The sequence below is a fragment of the Aulonocara stuartgranti genome (genome assembly GCF_965226115.1).
Source record: "Aulonocara stuartgranti genome assembly, chromosome: 14".
In the NCBI taxonomy this organism is placed as follows: Eukaryota; Metazoa; Chordata; class Actinopteri; order Cichliformes; family Cichlidae; genus Aulonocara; species Aulonocara stuartgranti.
Genome location: NC_138950.1, coordinates 12,178,317 through 12,194,479, shown reverse-complemented (window position 1 = coordinate 12,194,479; position 16,163 = coordinate 12,178,317). Strand labels below are relative to the sequence as shown.

The 16,163-nt window shown below is 40.4% G+C and overlaps 1 protein-coding gene across 5 annotated transcripts in view; it reads right to left on the bottom strand.

The window, feature by feature from the left end:
* The window catches only part of pitpnm3 (PITPNM family member 3), a 116,443-nt gene that overhangs the window by 23,378 nt on the left and 76,902 nt on the right, over nucleotides 1-16,163 (bottom strand). For all 5 annotated transcript variants that reach the window (XM_082502774.1, XM_082502773.1, XM_082502776.1 and 2 more), the window contains 5 exons: nucleotides 13,698-13,887; nucleotides 11,605-11,727; nucleotides 10,918-11,099; nucleotides 6,611-6,768; nucleotides 6,213-6,383 (listed from right to left, as the gene is read on the bottom strand). In XM_082502774.1, coding sequence (XP_082358900.1) covers nucleotides 6,213-6,383; nucleotides 6,611-6,768; nucleotides 10,918-11,099; nucleotides 11,605-11,727; nucleotides 13,698-13,887 — 824 coding nt within the window. The remainder of the gene's footprint in view (nucleotides 1-6,212; nucleotides 6,384-6,610; nucleotides 6,769-10,917; nucleotides 11,100-11,604; nucleotides 11,728-13,697; nucleotides 13,888-16,163) is intronic.

Genomic DNA, 16,163 nt, shown 5'->3' with positions numbered 1-16,163 from the left:
TGCTGTGCTATGAATTGTGGGATATATGGGACCACGAAGTCTACACTGCCACAGCCTTAAAATTCAGGGAAATGAAGGACGCATTTCAGGGCCGCATTTCGAGCAGCCTTTGAATTGGGACAGCCTTCGGCGCGCCGCTGTGACGTAATCGGCCTTGAAATGCGTACTTTAAGGCTGCAGACCCTGAATTGGGATACAGCCTGTGTTGAGCGCTCAGTGGATCTGCGCTCGACAGTGCAGCCTAGGCGGAGTAGTCGAACGCAGATTCACTGAGCACTCAACACAGACAGCATCGTCAGAAGGAAAGTTGATAAAATAAATTACAAATTTTGTATTGTTCGATACATATGCGTACCGAACCGAAAGCACTGTATTGAACGGTTCAATATCGATACGAGTATCGTTGCACCCCTAATATTTACCTTCATACCTGTCCTCCTACACTGTGTTGTTTGCAGTTTCAGTTTTTTTGTCATTTCTTGGCCTTTGTTTTGTCAGAGTACATTTACTGTGCTATCTTCACGTTAGCTCGTTCACTCACAGTATTGTTGTGTTTCCTCATTTCCGTGAGAGTTGTTTGTTTCCCAAACACAAGTCACTGTTATTAGAATCTGTGTCTGATTTTGAGTTGACACCCTCCCATTGATTGTCTGATTATCCTCATCTGTCTCTCATCACTCTCTCTCATGAGTGTCTCTCATGTCCATCCCCCTGATTAGCTCTCTCATGTCTCCCCTCAGTCTTGAGCATCTGTGTGCTTTCCCAGTGTGGTGCTTGTTTGTTTACCTGGAGTTGTAGACTTTTTTAAACTTTGTGTTAAATATACAACATTCACCCAGTAACACAGTTCTTTTCCTATGCCTAGCACTTTATATCTCCTTGCCCAAGGATACGTTGGCATGCCGAAAGGAGCAGCCGGGTATGAAACACTAACCCTTTAGTAGATAACAAATTAGTATATAACCTGCTCTACCTGCAGCTAGAGCTACTCCACAGACTTTTCTACCATTACGACTCCTGTTTTCAGCCCAATAAAATGTTGTTTTTTTACTTCATGACTGAGCATTAGGCCTTGGAAATATCCAATATCTACCCATACTGTACAGGAGTAGGACTTCATATAAATTCTCCTCAGCACACCAAAGGATTTTCTGTCAGTGACCTGGTGCTAATCACAAGAGGCCAAGATCTAAACAGTAATCAGACAGTTGGTTTAAATGTATTATTTGAGGGGCATACATTTTGTTTAAATGAAAATTTCCAAAGCTGTACATCAATATCACACAAAAATCCATACACCTTGTGTTTTATAGTGGTAGTGCTCTATTTTCACTTTAATAATTTGGAAGAAAAAAAATCCTTCCTGTACTTCCTGTCACTACTTTATAACTCATACAGACACAGTTGTATTTAAACTGAGGACATCACATTGATTCAAGTTTCACTGCAGTACGCCTGTTGTAAACCCAATCAAACCTAATCATTTTCTAAGCTTAAACATCACTGTAAAATGTTATGGGGGGGATCTTGTGAAGCTTTACCCCCACTGTCCCCATAACAAAAGTGTTCAAAGTAAGCACACACAAATGCAGACACACTCAACATCCTGCTTTCATTAATGAGACCTGCCCTAAGCCTCTCAGAGGAACCTTCCTCTCTTTCAGTCTATCGAACAATTGCACAGCCCTATCTTTCTTTCACAGCACAATGAGCAAAGAGAGGCAGAAAAGGAGGGGGCGGCACTGACTCTGGCGTCATTTTCTGAAACATGCGCATTCACCAAACCACCAAAGATGCGTGCTGAGGAAGAAGAGGGTCATAAAAGTCTGCTAGAGTTGCCAGGAAAAATGGAGATGGAAGGGGACATACATTTTCCAGCTTTTCTTCCCCCCTGCTTATATGCATGTCTTTGTGTGCCTAAGTTAAAGCAATAAGAGCAAACAGAGGTTTGATTAAATTACCAGTATTTACATAGAAGGAATTTTAAATAAGTGTGAAGAATGAGTGGTAAAAGAAAGGATGAACAGAGGACTTTGCAAGTGAGGGAGGATGATCCTTAGAAAGTCGTTGTCACAAAAAGACATGAAAAGAGACTTTCAACCCACTCAGCCATTGCAGCGCTCTCAGCCTCCATACTGAACATCTGATTAACAAATACATTTATGGTGAGCTAAATTATACTGCCGTCAACCTTTTACATTAAAACGCCATTAGCTGTGCCATTAATACTGATAAGGATTATTATAATTCCTTTTGCATTTGCTGTTTGGATGATCATATTTCCCATTGGGCTGTTGCTGGAAATCAATAACAAGAGGGCCCATTCTCTGTATATTAGCAGCATTCATCATAATAAAAGCTCTACTGTTGGCGGATGTAGATGTCAAAGTCATACCCACAGGAGCCTGATTTGATTGGCTCTCCATGCCTTCATAACAACTAATTACCATATTACAGAGCAGGAAATGGGTAATGTGAGCGCCCCTGTAACTTCTGTGCGCCTGCACCTGTCTATGGTTTTTGATTTAACACACATCGCAATTTGAGAGCTTCCAAGTCTGATCAACAGAACAAGGATGCAGACCTATAATTAAAACCCAATGTAGCTGCAAGCCAGTGCTGTCTGTGTGCTTTTTACACTTCATCACCTTTATCAGCACTTCTGGCTCTAAGAGGTGTCAAGCATCTCCATTTGTGACCAGCTGGATGCAATTACATTTTTTTTAAATAAAAGGAAAAAAAGACCTCAGGGGTTCAAGCATGTGTCAGATATTTCCTTTACATAGGTCTCATTGAAGAATCAGCCATGAGTCCATGTTTAAACAACAAATGATTCAAGGATCTAATGACTGCTTCAATGACTGCTCCAGGATTAGATACAGTAGTTTAGCTAATTAGATTCATTTCAAACAAAGAATAACCCTACATGTTTCTGTGTTAAGCATTCCCCATTGACACTCGGAGGTTTCTGTTACATAACTGAACCCTCCTTACAGGAAATGAAAAAAATAACCAAATTTCTCACTAATTACTTGGATAGCAATAAGTGCTCAGAGAAATCTGCTCACTATTCAAAAAATGCTTCAGCATGCAGTAGAGTGATATGGGAAACATTATTCTTATATGTAACATATAGTAACTAAAGTGCTAAAAATGTGCTTATTTGTGGTGTTTCTGTCATGGTCCTGAAAAGCCTTCAGTTAATCCAAAATGCTGCAGCAAGAGTCCTGACAGGGGCCCTGCGACAGACTGGCGACCTGTCCAGGGTGTACCCCGCCTCTCGCCCTATGACAGCTGGGATAGGCTCCAGCGCCCCCCGCGACCCTGAAAAGGATAAGCGGAAGCGAATGGATGGATGGATGGAGTCCTGACAGGGACTAGAAACAGAGAGCATATTTCTCCTGTTTTGGCTTCCCTTCATTGGCTTCCTGTTAAATCCAGAATTGAATTCAAAATCCTGCTCCTCACATACAAGGTCTTAAATAATCAGGCCCCATCTTATCTTAATGACCTTGTAGTACCATATCACCCTATTAGAGCACTTCGCTCTCGCTCTGCAGGCCTACTTGTTGTTCCTAGAGTATTTAAAAGTAGAATGGGAGGGAGAGCCTTCAGTTTTCAGGCCCCTCTTCTGTGGAACCAGCTTCCAGTTTGGATTCAGGAGACAGACACTATCTCTACTTTCAAGATTAGGCTTAAAACTTTCCTTTTTGCTAAAGCATATAGTTAGGGCTGGATCAGGTGACCCTGAATCCTCCCTTAGTTATGCTGCAATAGACGTAGGCTGCCGGGGGATTCCCATGATGCATTGAGTTTTTCCTTTCCAGTCACCTTTCTCACTCACTATGTATTAACAGACCTCTCTGCATTGAATCATATCTGTTATTAACCTCTGTCTCTCTTCCACAGCATGTCTTTATCCTGTCTTCCTTCTCTCACCCCAACCGGTCGCAGCAGATGGCCGCCCCTCCCTGAGCCTGGTTCTGCCGGAGGTTTCTTCCTGTTAAAAGGGAGTTTTTCCTTCCCACTGTTGCCAAAGTGCTTGCTCATAGAGGGTCATATGATTGTTGGGTTTTTCTCTGTATCTATGAAGCGCCTTGAGGCGACTTATGTTGTGATTTGGCGCTATATAAATAAAATTGAATTGAATTGAATTTAATTGAATTGAGTCAGTGACCCAGTGTTTTGGATTTTGCATTGTTCGTTTTTATTCTTAGTCTTTGTTTTCATCTTGCTTCATGTATATTAGGATTTGATTTCTGTTTGGTATTTCTATCTCTTAGGTTTTGGTCCCTGTGCTCCTCATGTCTCTGGTCCCTGTACTCAGTGGTCCCTCTGTTTAGTGTCTGGTCGGTGTCTCTGTACCTGCCCCGGTCCCGCCTTTCCTGTCTAGTTGTCCCTCTCCTTATGTTCCTGATGTATCAGTATCGTGAGTCTGTGTCTGTAAGTTCTGTCTGTGTGTTTCCTGTTTTACTTTAAAGGTCCGTGTCTCAGGTTAGTGTATTCTGTCTTGCTTCCCTTGTCTCGTCTTGGCCAATTAGATTCAGGTGTGTCTCCCTCCTGTGCGCCACTTCCTTGTTACTGAGTGTGTGTATTTAGTGTCCGTGTCTGCTCCTACTTGTCGTCACGTCGTACCCTCACCAAGCGGTGTGTCCTGTCTCCCTTGCCGGTTTAGCTTATGTTTGTGTCTCTCAGTTTAGTTCAGTTTGTGTCCAGCAATAAAGCTGTTAAAGCTCACATCTGCCCTTTTTGAGTCTGCATTTGGGTCCTCCATCCCTGCCTGCGTGCATACAGCCATGACAGTTTCTAATAGCTTATTCCTGTTTTTAATGAAATACAACAATGCTGAAGTCTTTGTTTATTTATTTTTTGTTGCCTGACATGCAGCTTCTCACAGGAAAGGACCCACAGAGAGGACAACTGCATTGAAGTTCCAGCCTTCAATCAACAGGCTGTAGCCAAAAGAAGCAAAGGTAATTGGAGAGTATGTATGCTGGGTGAGTAATGAGCTAACTGTACAGCGGTGCAGCAGAACAATCTTCAAAAACATAAAGCAATTTTTTAAAAAGGAATCTCAAAATTAAAACAGGAAATAACAGAAACAGAAACCCAAAACTATGACAGGCAGGGCAGCCAATTTTTGACTGCCATCTCATATGTGCAACAAGACTCGTGTGAGTCACACTTACTGATTTTTATTTTAGTGTAATGCCGAGCATTTCGTCAAATATTTGTCAAAAATCATAAACAAACATGTACATCATCTCTGTTTGTGCACAAAATTGTTTTTTGTTCACTTGTGTCCCAGCTTTTCTAAAGGGGAAACAAGTGTGACACAGAAACTGATAAAATTACATGCATGTCTGGTTCTAAATAAACTGTTTCTGCTCTTTTCTTTCTTAGTAGTATACCACTTTAGGGTTTCTAATAAAAAAGGATAGTTGAAAGCAAAATGGAAATTAATTTTCCCCATAACTGAGTAGACACGACTGACAAATCTGCTCTTAGTTCAACATATTTCTAAAGCTTGCACTTCAATAGCAGGGTATACAATTTTCTAAAGCCTCACACCAACCCACAAAGCCTTATCTTCATATCTCTTCCTGTAGGCTGTTAAAACAAGCGATCAGTCCTTGTCCTACTTTCTCTCAGTAATGTAGGTGGATGGAGAGAAAGGGGAACCAGACGATGCATCATAACTGCTGTTAAGAGAGAAGCTTTATGTCCCAAGAGTGGGCTAAAACATGCACCAAATAAATCAGGGACTCATTATGGAGTCCCTACAACCAAGAATCCCAGAGAGATTACAGCAGTGCTGTGCCAGATCTAACAGCTGACTACCTCACATACTGTGACTGATCCTCAGAGAGAAGTGTCAAGCCAATGGTACTCCACCACAAGAAGATAAAGTATAATTACTTGAACCACAGGCTTTAGGGGGCAATTTCGGTTCTGCCTCTATAGGACAAAAACACACAGATGGGATCAAGGCTCTCTGTGTCCTGTATAAATGTAAATGGGAGAACTCACACTGCTAAGTCACTGAGTCTCTCTGTAGTCAGTCTACCCCTGTAATCCAGTCAGAGTAACAGAATTCAAACCAGATTTCATGAAATTAGAAATGAGAAAATAGATTAAGCAATGAAATATTCAGGAGCAGCAGTCCTCCCATATCAGCAAATTGATTTCCAGGCTTAAATCACTCGGCCTACCTATGAGCACCGAACGTCCATCTCCAAGAGGGTAGCGTTGGTAGCGTGGCACAGCAAATGGTGGCAACTTGTGGAAGAGAGGCTGCAGTAGCGGCTCCAGTCTAGAAGCTGAAGGATCCGAGGGGTAAAACAGGTTGAAAATCTGAGAGCAGGCTGGACGAAGCTGGCTCACTGAGGGTCAGAAAACACAAATGACAAGCATGACCATAAGAAAGGATTTCAACCTGAGTCAAGCGAGCCCTTTGGATAAGTGAAGTGATAAAAGCAAAGTGAAAATCAGTTCACCCTAACCCAGTGTAAACTGTTACAACGTTTTCATAGAAAAACAACATATTGATTGTATTAAATTTAAAACTACAGTACTTAAATACATGTTTTGCATCATTTCTCCTTCTTACCCTGAACAGCGGGCAGCACAGTGCGTCTCATGGCCAACACTAGGCCCAGCGGGCAGCCCAGCAGGAAGCAGTCCGATACCTCAAAGTCAAATCTGCCTGGGTTCAACACCAGACTAGTACTACTGCCGCCACGCACCTCCGTTCCCTCCTTCATCAAACTGGAAGTTTAAAAAACACAGACATAATATACATCATTCATACAGGCAACTCACATTTAACATAATTCAGTACAAGACAAAAATATAATTAGAGTTCTGACATCTAGGATCTGAATACGCAGAAACTGGGGAGCGATGAGTAAACATCCCCCCGGCGCTTAATGCTAAATGCTCGGTTGGTGGAAGGGGTTGAAACAGCAAACAGTGATGGAGCAGCACCGACATCTCAGAGGGGGAGTTGGGAAATTTATAGCTTGAATGGGTCGCCAAATTGGGAGCGAGCGTTTGTTATACCACTCGAAAACAGAAAGACATGTTACATGTGAATGATGTAGTGCGGCCCAATTTGTCTGCCTGATTTAGCTCCATCAACACCACCAAGCTTTTTTCCCCTACTAACTGGTTCCATGGTCTAAGAGTCCAAAGGTGTACAGTGTATGCCCTTCTCTCACCTGTAGTTTTTCCATTTCCCTCTCTTTCCTCTGTCTTTCTGCACATACCTCCATTTATAGGTGTTTGTTTCTGATCTCTGGCTACTTGCCTGAATAATCAAACATGCTCAGTGCTTATTCTCATACAGAGAATAAATAAGAAAAATGTCATTCAAAGTTTCCCTTTAAAGTACACACTTGTATTTTATATAGAGGACTTATAAGACTCATGTATTTTATATTTCTATGCTTTTTTCTCATAAAACATATTGTTCACTGTATCCACACATATCCAGGACACTTTTACGAGTGCTTACAAGCCTTTAATCCCTTTAAAAATTGCAAAAAAAAAACCCTATATTTACTATGACATGTTTCCATTTCTTTTGGGTTTGTGTGTAGGGGGGTTTCTTGCCCTTCCTCAGATGCAGGGCAGATGGTCCCCCTTTCCAAAGCCTGAGGCTCCTTCCTATTAAAAGAGAGTTTACTGCCTACTGTCAGCAAATGTCCCGCTCAAAGGGAATTGTCGTATCTAAATTAATATAAGGTCTCCGCCTCAATATGTAAAGTGCCCTGAGATGACTTTTCCTGTTATTTGGTTCCAAAATAAATTGAGCTAAATTGAATCACCATGCTATCTTCACGCTCACATGCACTAATTCACAAGCTCTTCTTTGGCAAAAAATGTTACTGAATTAAGATAGTGCTCATGATTCACAGTAGCTAAATGGAAAATGTTATTAAATGGACAAAAATACACAGTCCATCACTGGTGTGTACATAACATTCAAACAAACGCTTCACCCTCTTAACATAGGTTAAGGTACATTCATCACTTTTAACATCTCTGCTTTCCATGAAAAATATGAGCAAGTAGGAAATTAATACAAAAAGATCATTTTAATACAGCTTTCTGGCGTGTGTGTGCAGGATTCAGCTAACATGATGACAAAAGCTGGCAGTGTAGCAGGGTTATATGTGCAATAAGACAACTTAAATGAAAGTAGAGGTAATCCAAAATCTCTTATGGTGAACAGTTGAATGTTGGAGCAGTTGACTTGTGATCCTTTTTCTTTGTCCACATTCAAATGTAGGCTTGCATGTTTTAACATTCTGGGGTTGTTGCAAGCCCTGGGCCTAAATGACTCAGCCAGAGCAGCTTTTCACCCGGTCTTCACAGTCTGCATCACACTGACAGTTGTTTGAACAGCCGAGTTGGTCTCAGACAGAACCCACTGCTGCTGAATGACGAGATCCATTTGCTTACCAGCAAGCCAACATTTCCCATCAAGTCCTACACAAAGAGGACGGATTAGCCAACAGTCTCCAGCCATCCTTAAAAGCCAAATCAATAGTGCTTTGATTGCTTTCTGATTCTATTTTTAGCTTTTGTCTTCACACACACGTGCGCGCACGCACACACACACACTTGACTTCATTCACAAACAATACACACAAATCTGTATTTACCTGAATTTGCTAATATAAATTCAAACTGCCTTGCAAACATCTGGACACAAAGCATGCCCGTCTTAAATGTAAATGCATCACTCAGCTAAATGAACTCTATATTACTGCATATCCTAAAAATCTGTAAAATAATTAATGGTACTGAAAAACTAATTAATAGCCATACTTGCTGGATATCATGACTTCCATTCAAATTGTTTGCCATGTGCAGTGAGTTTATTGCTTTTATTCTTCCTCCCCTCACCAGCAACCAGTCGCGTCAGATGGCCGTCCCTCCCTGAGCCTGGTTCTGCTGGAGGTTTCTTCCCGTTAAAAGGGAATTTTTCCTTCCCACTGTTGCCAAAGTGCTTGTTGATAAGGGGTCATATGAATGTTGGGTTTTTGTCTGTATGTATTATCGTAAGGTCGGCCTTACAATATAAAGCGCCTTGAGGCGATTGTTGTTGTGATGTGGTGCTGTATAAATAAAACTGAATTGAATTGAATCCATGTTACAACTCTAGGCAAACGTAAGAGATGGAGTGTGGCAGTTTGCAAAGAGATTTCAATGATCAGTGGGCCTAAAGATGAAACGTGCAAATTCATTGAAACGTTTTGTGCGAATTTCTAACATTTCTGCACACACATTAGTGAACTACACCACATCCACATCTTCACTTTGTCTTTGTTTGCAAGAAAATTCATTGCTACAGAAAATAATTCCTGAAAATTAAAAGAAAGCACTCTTGTTTGTGTGTGATTCATTGAGAATTGTTTACACAGTAGAGGTACCCTTGGGATTTGGATGACTAAAACACTGAATATATATTGTTTAAATACATTTTCATGTTAAATTTATTTCTGCTGTCCATAAGATGCTGGAGTGTGCTATAGCTCAATGAGTGTTATTTGGCCCTGTTTTTATAGGAAGTGAAACATTGTTTTTGTTGTTTAGTGGCTGTCCCATTATTTTTTTTAAGATAAATCTGACACACATCACATTTGTGGTGGTGTTTTTGTGTGAATGGTTGACATTTTATGAGACCTAATGAGTAATGAACGCATGCTGTGTCATTACTGTACTAAACAGATCTGACACTGATGCCTCCACATCAAGCTAAAGCACCTCTGATTCTGTGATGGGCTAGCCAGCCATTCTCCAAGCAATCTTCACATAATCTCATCTTTTTCTGAGTAGTTTGAATAAATAAGATTTACATATGTTAACAATGTGTTTTGGTGCTTTTTTGTTGGAAATTGTGTCTGTCTACATATCATTGAAACTGATCCAAACAAACAGAGACATCTATGGTAAAATGAATGGTAAGCATAGCACACCCTCCTGGATTTCCACGTGAGAAATGTCGTGATCATTTGTGCATTATCTCAAGGGCAATTTTTAGTCTGGAATATTGCAAACTACAGGGTGAGAGCCATCAAAAGGGCAATTCTCAATTGAGGAATAATGTCCATGCAAGAGGAGATTTAATAAGCCCTCATGATGACTGTAGGGGAAAAAAAGGCAGACCCAGGCGAGGAGCTTAATCAGGAGTGTAGAAGCAAAAAGTGAGAAGGGGCATTGATGTGAACTATGTGGCATAAATGTGAATTGATGAGATCCTATTTTCAGTGTATCTGCTTAATGGTGTAAGCCTAGTAGAGCATGTGATATGCAATGGGAACACTGGTTGCTTGAACTAAGTCAACATGGCAGTCGTTCCCCCTTCAGGCCCCAGTCATATTCACCCGCAGTTCTCAGTCTCCATCACAAACTGGCTGGCAGAGGTACAAACAGGCTATTTATAGTCCAGCAGACTATAGACAGGTAGAGAGGATGTGCAGTCAAGCTGTAAATATTGATACAGAACAGGGGTGACACAGGGCAAAGTATTCCAGACAAACCTGGAAGAGGGCCAGCACACAACATCTGGTTAATCATATAAAGCTGTAACATTGCTGATCAACAATGGCTGCCCAGCAGATACAGATGTTGAACAATGAATAAAATTATCTTTTATGGTGTATTATTTTTAATATCACAATATTGATGAATGTTATGAAAACAAATAAAGAAAACTAGGGATTAAATGGCTAATGGATAGAAAAAATGATGCAAAAGAAAACAGCAAGTCAAAAAGGGCCTGTCCATTTTCAACATTACCCACAATCTAATACGAATAGATACTATCTTAAAAAAACACTTGGTTTCACTTTATTAAAGACACTTAATTTCTTTAGTTGTGGGTTAAGTTCTTTTATCCTGTTTCACCTGGAGAAAAAGTTGTGCTGGCCAGTGGACGAGGTGTCTCCATCATAAGAGTCGCTCTGTTTACGGCTGAGTGGTGGGCCGCCCTGGCCTTCGTTGGGAGCGGAGATGTCAATGTTGCTTTTGCTCAGCCTCTTGCTAGAGCTCAAACCCGAGCTGGACTCCCCCAGCAGGCCTGAGTTATCCTGAGAAAAACATGCAACCTACTATAAGACCTCAAGTCACGACAGTGGTTACACCCCAGAAATTACACATAACATGATGGGACTTGATCTGTTTTCCCAGGTGAACAGTTAAATGGAGGAGGAGAAAACTGTCTGCAAGAGTGAGTCTATTAGATGTGAGGGGATCTTAATGGAAAAATAGGGCTGAGAGGAGGGAGGGAGTACAAGGCTGGGATCATGCAAGGCGTAGAACAGGGAAATAACAAGCTGCTTCAGGATGGCAGTTCGGCACAAATGTCATGATGAATATGTTACATGTACACTGCAGGAACTCTAGTCCTCAGGAATATTCAGATCTCCTTGAAATCCAGCATGGAGTACAAATTGTGACCCAAATGTATGACGAAGGCCCAGGAAAACACAGGTATGTAATTTTGATGTTTATTATCATACATGTCCAGAAAGTGTTTTGTTTCATTAGACGGTAATAGTCTTCCCTCTGCATCATCAGTGTCTGTGTCCCTACCTTCAGGCTCTCAGTGCTATTGTTCCTGCTGCTGTTGTTGGGGCTGCCAGGCCTCTGGTGGTTGCTGAAGCACAAGGCGTCAAAGCACAGAACACCACCCACACAGTCGCCCATCAGGCAAACCTGCACAGAAAATATATGATATAGAGACCCACTACATGAGATTCACTCAGTGATAGTAGAACTGGAGCAATGAATTTAGAAAACAACATATGTTACTGGAACTAGAGGGCATGACGCTGACTTTGTCTTAGTTTCTTATTGTATGCAAACAGAATATTGTAGGTACCACAAAATAACTGCCACAGTATGCCATTAGTAAAAGTTAGTATGCAAGGAATTTTAGTGTTTTGTAATTATGTAGTACATTTATCAGTGGACAGCAATAATAAATGTTGTTATGATAAAAAATAGCAGGTAAAAGCTAATAAAATAAAAATTTAAAAAAGTTGCTGTACAGCATTATTCTGCAGCTGTTTCACTTCTGTGAGCAACTCCTCAATTTCCCTTGGGTATTGCATTGCCCAAATATTTTTTATGGAGAAAACATTTCCAAGAAAAGCATTCTCAAAGATACAGTTTATGCAATAATTAGAGGCCCCTCCAAGTTATAATTCTCACTCAGGTATATTGGGAATTTGGACAACTAGAATGTCTCCAGTTACATTAGTTTGTTTCAGTTCTGCTAGTCTTTCATTTCCTGCTTTACTTTCTTGCATAGTTGTCTCTGGTTAGTTGTGTCTTGTTTTGAGTTCACAACCTCACTTGCTTCACTGTCTAGATTAAGCTTGCCTGACTCTCATCGCCCTCCTGTTTCCTGTTCTCTGATTACCTCATATGTACATGTAGGCTTATCCTCCTCCATTATTATCTTAGGGTTTGTTTGCATCTCTCTGTATTATTTTTTGAATTCAGTTTCTGTTAGTCTGCCTTTGGTCTTGTATTTTAGGATCTGTCTGCCAATAAATAGGTTTTTGCTAATCGGGCTGCCATGAAGTCCTTTTGTCAGCAAATTGGTTAGTTTATGTACTCCCAGTCAAAAATCTGGACACACTTTGAATTTGTTTTTCTTTTTGTTTTGTTTTTTGTGTGAGTTTAGGTAATACGTCTTTTTTTTCTTGTCAATTAACCAGTATTTAGGCAATTCTGTGACTACAAAAGTAGCATCTGGCTCAGCAGCAAGCAGTAATACTTGTCACACAAATATCCTTGCACTTTCCTTCTGTATCACTGAATACATCAGTTTTACCAATGCTTGTTTTCAGTGTCTTTTGGAGTTGAAGACATTGCAATTAGTCTGCAGAATTAAACTGAACACATCAATTTATATTATTTTATTTTCGCATCAGTCTAATGATGTTAAAAATATGCAGTGTTGGAACTTGGTAATTACAACAATAATAATTACTAGGAGAGAAAATGCTGAGAAAGGATGCCGGGCAGTTTTAGACATAAAGCAGGAGTAGAATAAATTATGAGCTTAAACACAACATCAACAAGCATACAGCATACAGTATTGACACACACACACAAATCAAAGATTAACAGGCACTGACATCACTATCTTTATCATAATGGTCCTTGCACTGTTTTGAGGATACTGACTGTTAATGTAGATGGCATTGCCCATTAGCTACATGTATTTACTATTTGTCATGCACCATAAAGTCCTGAGCATTTTCAATTTTTTACCATATAGTGCTTGAAGAACCGAATTGTAACTACATTTAAAATAGTTCACATATTTGGCATTTAAGGGCCCAAATCCAGTGTGTGAATTCAGGTCCACTGTGAACAGCATTCTCACAGATTATTTCCCCATTATGAGATACAGCCCATGACTAAGAGCCTTGTAAGTTGTTATGTAGAACTAAAAGAGGAAATGTGGTCCAATAAACATTCAAGATCTGGTGCTCTCTGAGGGTCTGAGCACCCACAGTTTCCACACATTAGAAAGCCCACTCAAAAGCAATCTTTGCTCCATTGACTTCCATTAAATGGCCTAAAGCCCATTACTAAATGATGAGAGACAAGAGAGTAGCAGTTCCCCTCGCCTCTCAACGCTTTTCTAAATAGAAGAAGGCACTACAGACCTGACCGCTGAACCCTTGACCGTCTTCTGACTGCAGGAAACTGCGATAGACTTGGTTGGCCCGGTCAATGATGGTCGCCACAGCATCCTGGTAGCGTGGAGAGACAATGGCGAGGAGGGGAAGGGCAGCAAGAGGCAGGTGGTCTACGCTGCTGGACACACAGCTCTCATCATAGCTGTACGGGTTGAGACTGGAGGGGGTGATGGTAGGAGGACAGGAGGGAAGAGTTTAAAGAGGAATAGATGGATGAAGAGCAAGAAGGAAGATTTCATAATTATTTCATACCTTAAAAGGTTTTTTTTACCACTTCGTAAAACACCGGCACAATGGATTTTTTAATGTAGAGAACCACTTTTTTTTTCTGAGGTTTTGATGTTTGGGGGAGGCCTGAAAAAAAATCAAGACTGATGAAGTCTTTTGGAGCTCAGTGACCTGTCTTCTATTTGTCACTGTTTGTTTCTACTTCATGACGGGCCTCAAGGACAGCCTAGCTGATTTTTGATAGCTTGAACACAACTTAGTTTTGTCTTATCTGGACTATAGATATAGGAGAGGGTATACAAATAATTTATATACACTGTAGGGATTGGATGAAGATGCTTCTTATAACAGCTGTGCTTATCTCCTTGTCATGTAAGAATAAATGAACAAAAAAGATTAAAAAACAAAGAAGTTAACGATGTCTAAAATCAAAGCATCATCAAGAAAAGTTCCTCCAGTGTTATGTGATTATTCCACATCCATTCATGGCACACGATATCTGAATTTAGCCCAGGTTTTTCCACAAAGCTTGTGTAGGCATAAATGCATTTGTGTGTGGTTATGTGTTTGTGTAGGCAGGCAAGGTGAGAGGTAGAAGAATCTCTAGAAATAAAAATTATGTAAACAAGCAGCTACAGCAATGAGAGCAGAGTGTGCATTTTTACTGAGCGTGCATGCGTGCACACAGATCAGACGGAACACTTTTTGTGACAGCGTGGGGAAACAGTAAAAGATGGCATTGCCCTGCACTGTCTCCTTGAGCTGCACTTCTGCCACCATCCATCAGCTGCTCTGATTACAGAAAGAACCACCAATGCCACACCAAGGCTGAAATTCCATCAGCAACCACTGATAATTCACAGAAGTTTAAGTTGTGTTTTTTTTTTCTTTTTAAGTTTTCATTACATTTTTGACAACAGTTTTTGGGTACATGCAATTGCTCTACTGAGATACGGGTATCAATTATAATGTTATCACTGTTTAATCCAGCCACTACAGATTTTCGGTCCTGTAAATCGGTAAACAGTTTTTTACAAGCTTTGACACACATCTGTGATATATTTAGCTTTACGCTCCCATGATGTCTGCATATTTTATTTGGCAGACTTTTACACCAGATGTCCTTCTACAACCATGCCCAGTTTCAAACCAGGGATCTTTCACGTGTTAACAGTTACACTAGCTTACTTAACTATTTTATTTAAGATTTATATAGAGAAATTTAGCTCTTTATAACTCAGCTTGAAAGCAGGCTTGAAACTCATACACTGAATTTATAAGATAAATGCTTAATTTAACATTGGTTTACGTTATTGTGCAGTTTTTGGACAATTAATCAAAAATGAACACACATAGTAGGCTGGATTTGTGTATGGTATTATGGACTGAATGGGTGAATTCTGATATGCAGTTCAAACTGTACATCAGGATGTTGAAATATTATTTAAGTGACGTTAAACATGGCATGGTTTCTGGTGCCAGACAGGCTCGACAGAGTATTTCAGAAACTGATGATGGACTGGGATTTTCTTGCACAACCATCTCCAGGGTTTAAAGAGATCCAAAAAAGAGAAAATACTCAGTAATTGGCAGGAAAAAATACCTTTTTGATGACAGAGGTCAGAGGAGAATGGCCACACTGGTTTGAGCTAATGGGACAGAAACAGTAACTCACATAACCACTACAACAAAGGTATGTCCATGTTCTGGTGGCTTCTTCCAGCAGGATAATGCACCATGATAAAAAAAAAAAAAACCCTCTAATAATATCAAACTGCTTCCTTGAATATGATATATATATCATATGAATATGATATGTATATAGTAAACCGATCTCAATCCACCTATCTACCTGTGGGATGTGCAGCTGACAAATCTGCAGCATCATGTCAATATGGACCAAAATCCCTGAGGACTGTTTCCAGTACCTCATTGAATCTGTCACAAAGACTTACAGCAGATCTGAAGACAAAAGGAAGTATAATCCAGTACTAGGAAGCTGTTCCTAATAAAGTGTTGGGTGCGTGTATCTGCAGCAAGAGCAATCCATGTAAGTCCTGGGCTTCCAGCAACACAGCATTCAGCTGTCAGCCAGTCACATATACAGTGGATAAAGCCACCTCCACAATTCTCATTGTCACATCAAGCACACTTATTCAGCTTGATTTTAAAAGAGAAACTTTGTCGGTAAATTGGTTTGCTTGT